Raw genomic sequence first — 3,135 nt, forward strand, 5'->3', positions numbered from 1 at the left:
TTGAACCTCGAAAATGGCACGAAACACATCTTTAAGTTTAAGTGGCAGTGGCGCACCAAAGGGGGGGGGGGGGGTTTGGGAGGCTTGAGCCCGCCCAAAGAGTTGGTCATTTTTTGGGGGGTTGATAATTATTTGTTTTTAATCCCACGATTTGACCTTGGTGATAATGTGGCCTATTTTCGGGTAGTATTAATAGGGGTGTGAGTGGCGCCACAAACATCAAAATAGTCCCCCCCCCCCCCCCGATTAAAAAAATTCCATTTTTTTTCTGCGGCCAAAAAGTTTGGGCATTTTTTTTTTGAATTTTTATTTAGCCCCCCACCAGCCAAATTCTAGGTGCGCTTTTAAGTGGTGTAAAAAGATTCAAATGAAAATTGCTGTGGTCAAGTCGAGCTTAGTTTCTATGACGACTTCAGTCATACATTTAAATCTATTAGGAAGAAATCACCTTGAGTAGATCTCCACTCGATGTTCCGATTAAAGCGATGGTGTGGTTGACTTCTATTGTGGTTATGATTGATGACATGAGAGTACCAGGCAGCTCTAGAATTGCCGTGGATGGAACGGGGTCAATGCCCTTGGCGTACTGGAATAATCGCGTTTGAGTAGCATCATTGGTCACGGGTATGCAGAAATAGCGATCCAGAATGTCAATCTATAACGAAAGTAGAAAGAAAAACAAATAAACAGATCTCTACTCGAAGTAAAGGGGGCAATTTGCAATTATCAACGAAACACTAATCCTGGAAGTTATAGAGAGCCGTTGATGAAACGAAAGTGGGTATTTTAGTGTTTTTTTATGGGGGGGGGGTTAAATCAATTGTTACATTGTTGTGCGCAGATTTCCTCGTCGTTTGCAAAGCTTCGTTTACAAGTTAATTGTTATTCAACAGAAGGAAAGCTTCACCAATTTATATCCAACCTTTACTAAATCGATAATTTGTTTTAAAAATTACATTTAAGGGCCAACACTATTTTGCAATTTCTCCTCTTCGATGTTCTATATGGGAGACAAATATTTATGTTGTGAAATAGCAGCATATTTTGCACGTAGTGCTTACAATGACTAGGATGACTCTGGACGGTTTTATTTTAGGTAAGGCAACTGTTGCATGTAAACCAGTTGTGTTGTGTTGCGTTGGAAACCGTTGGATTGGATTTACGCCACAAAAGTACAGATAATCCGCCTTTTGATTTGTGGTACGTGCAATTTATAGTGCATACCTTATGCTCTTCAAAAAGTGAAGTTTGTTTAATTTGCGTATGTTAAAGAATTTAATTTTGTGTACAAATAACCCGCTCTGCCAGAGCCAAATTATTGTCTGGCAGCCAATAATTTGAAATTGATGAAGAAATTATTCAATAAATAAACGTCGGTTGATTTTTGCGTCATGTCTCATTTAAAAGTGAATACATTTTATATTGGTAGTAAAACAGTAACTGAAAAAAAAATGTACTTTTCGAGGTGAAACTTGAAAATAGCACGGGGAATTCATCTTTGAATGTCATTAGAGAAATGCCAAGATCATTCTTACTATGTTTCTGTACTTACCCCGAAACTACTGCAAAAAGAACCCTCTATATAGTAAACAGAGTACGCATTTCCATCCTGAATACATCCCCGCACTGCTTCTTTGAAGGCATCCAAGATATCCGTCATCCTGTACACACACAATGCTGAGTGATCGGTGGGGACATCACTGGTACCCGGAGCTCCTTGGTTCTTGGCAAACACAGCATACAGCACCTGCTCGTCTGCATGGAGACCCAATGATGCCGCTAGATCAGGTCCTGCTGGTCCAAAGTGAGCTGCTTGCACCAAGCTGTACGCACTGCCATTTGATCCACTGCACTGTAGGGTAATTTCTGTGTAAGCGTCTAGGTTTAGACCGACCTGACATACTCTGTTGATCTTTGAAACAAAGTGCGCAGAATTCAAATCCTCCTTCTGGGAGGCAACGAAATATGTGAATCCATAATGCTCAAAAGGCATAACATACTTTATGGTATAAAAGCCCACATATGCCCTGTTATTGTAAGAGACCGTATCCTCAAAGTATGATACTGATAAAAAGGAATTGCTGTCAAGGCGTCTTCTTGTAATTGCTAGGAAGTTTCCGTGATCTCCAATATTTTCCCTGGTAAACGTAACAGCCACATAGAGCAGTTGTTGTCCATCTCTTCCTGGAGCAATCAGACTAACAGTAGATGCATCCTCAAACCCTGCAACGTTAGGAACCGACTCCATCATCACGTTCCTGATATCCTGTAACTGTCGTAACTGACAAATACCATCATACACACCACCACAGGTTATCAAACTGTTCGGCCGGGTACTGTCAACTACCAGTATCTTGTTGTAGTTATTTGTAAGGTGACAGGGGGCCACACTCCACGGCCTGCTGTCATCACAGGTTGAAACATTCTGCATCTCTGCCAAACTCCTGTCCAACCTGTACAACCAATTGACAGCTCCAACAAACACATCACCATGGTCACTCAAGGTAAAGTGGTTGAACTTTGATGCACGTCTTTGGGGTTCATCCAAAACATCAGGATTGTCAAAGCTGGCCAACTCATAGTCTGACAGGTCTCTGAGATACTGAGCAGATGTGGTTAACAAATGTACGCAGATGATGATCCAAGACAGAAGAACTATCCACAAGACGGGGTTGCGGCTCCTGTGAGACTCCATGATCCTCCAAAGTTTCAGATGGTTGTGGATCATAGGGCAAAGCTTAAAGTCACAGTCTGTACAGAGAAAAAACAGTAACAAAAAAATTATAATACCGTATTGGAAACAGTTCAATGAAAGGAATATTCTCCTCATTTCAAAAGGATTTAACAAAAAATCTCTTTTAACTGTTTGTTTGGCAAATTAGTTTCAGGTTATGGAACTAGGAAATTAGAACCAGATGCAGCGATCGGATCTTCGATTCATTGGAACCATTTCTATTACATAACGAAATATGACTTTAAGAAAAAAAAGTCGTCCAATTCTTTAGAAAAATACCTAGAACATGAGAAAATTAAATAATTGTCAGTAACGATATATATGACATCCAGGTAATTTTATAGCATTTTACTGTTTCAGTTATGAATCTTAGTGAGCTCCTGTTATTGAAAATGCAAAAC

General features: G+C 40.1%; 1 protein-coding gene across 1 annotated transcript; it reads right to left on the reverse strand.

Moving 5' to 3' along the window:
- Positions 1–433: 433 nt before the first annotated feature.
- Positions 434–2,695, reverse strand: LOC119736410 (plexin-B-like). The gene is made up of 2 exons (XM_038210428.1): positions 1,553–2,695; positions 434–655 (listed from the first exon to the last, which is right to left on the reverse strand). Exons 1-2 carry the CDS (start codon positions 2,693–2,695, stop codon positions 434–436), a joined length of 1,365 nt encoding a protein of 454 aa, XP_038066356.1.
- Between the last annotated feature and the right edge of the window lie 440 nt (positions 2,696–3,135).

This window comes from Patiria miniata, unplaced genomic scaffold, assembly GCF_015706575.1.
Source record: "Patiria miniata isolate m_02_andy unplaced genomic scaffold, ASM1570657v1 HiC_scaffold_3, whole genome shotgun sequence".
NCBI lineage: Eukaryota > Metazoa > Echinodermata > Asteroidea > Valvatida > Asterinidae > Patiria > Patiria miniata.

Coding starts and splice junctions, on each gene's coding strand:
- LOC119736410 (XM_038210428.1), bottom strand. CDS start 2,695: ATGGAGTCTCACAGGAGCCGCAACCCCGTCTTGTGGATAGTTCTTCTG. Junction 656..1,552: donor CTTTTTGCAGTAGTTTCGGG/GTAAGTACAGAA, acceptor CTTTCGTTATAG/ATTGACATTCTGGATCGCTA.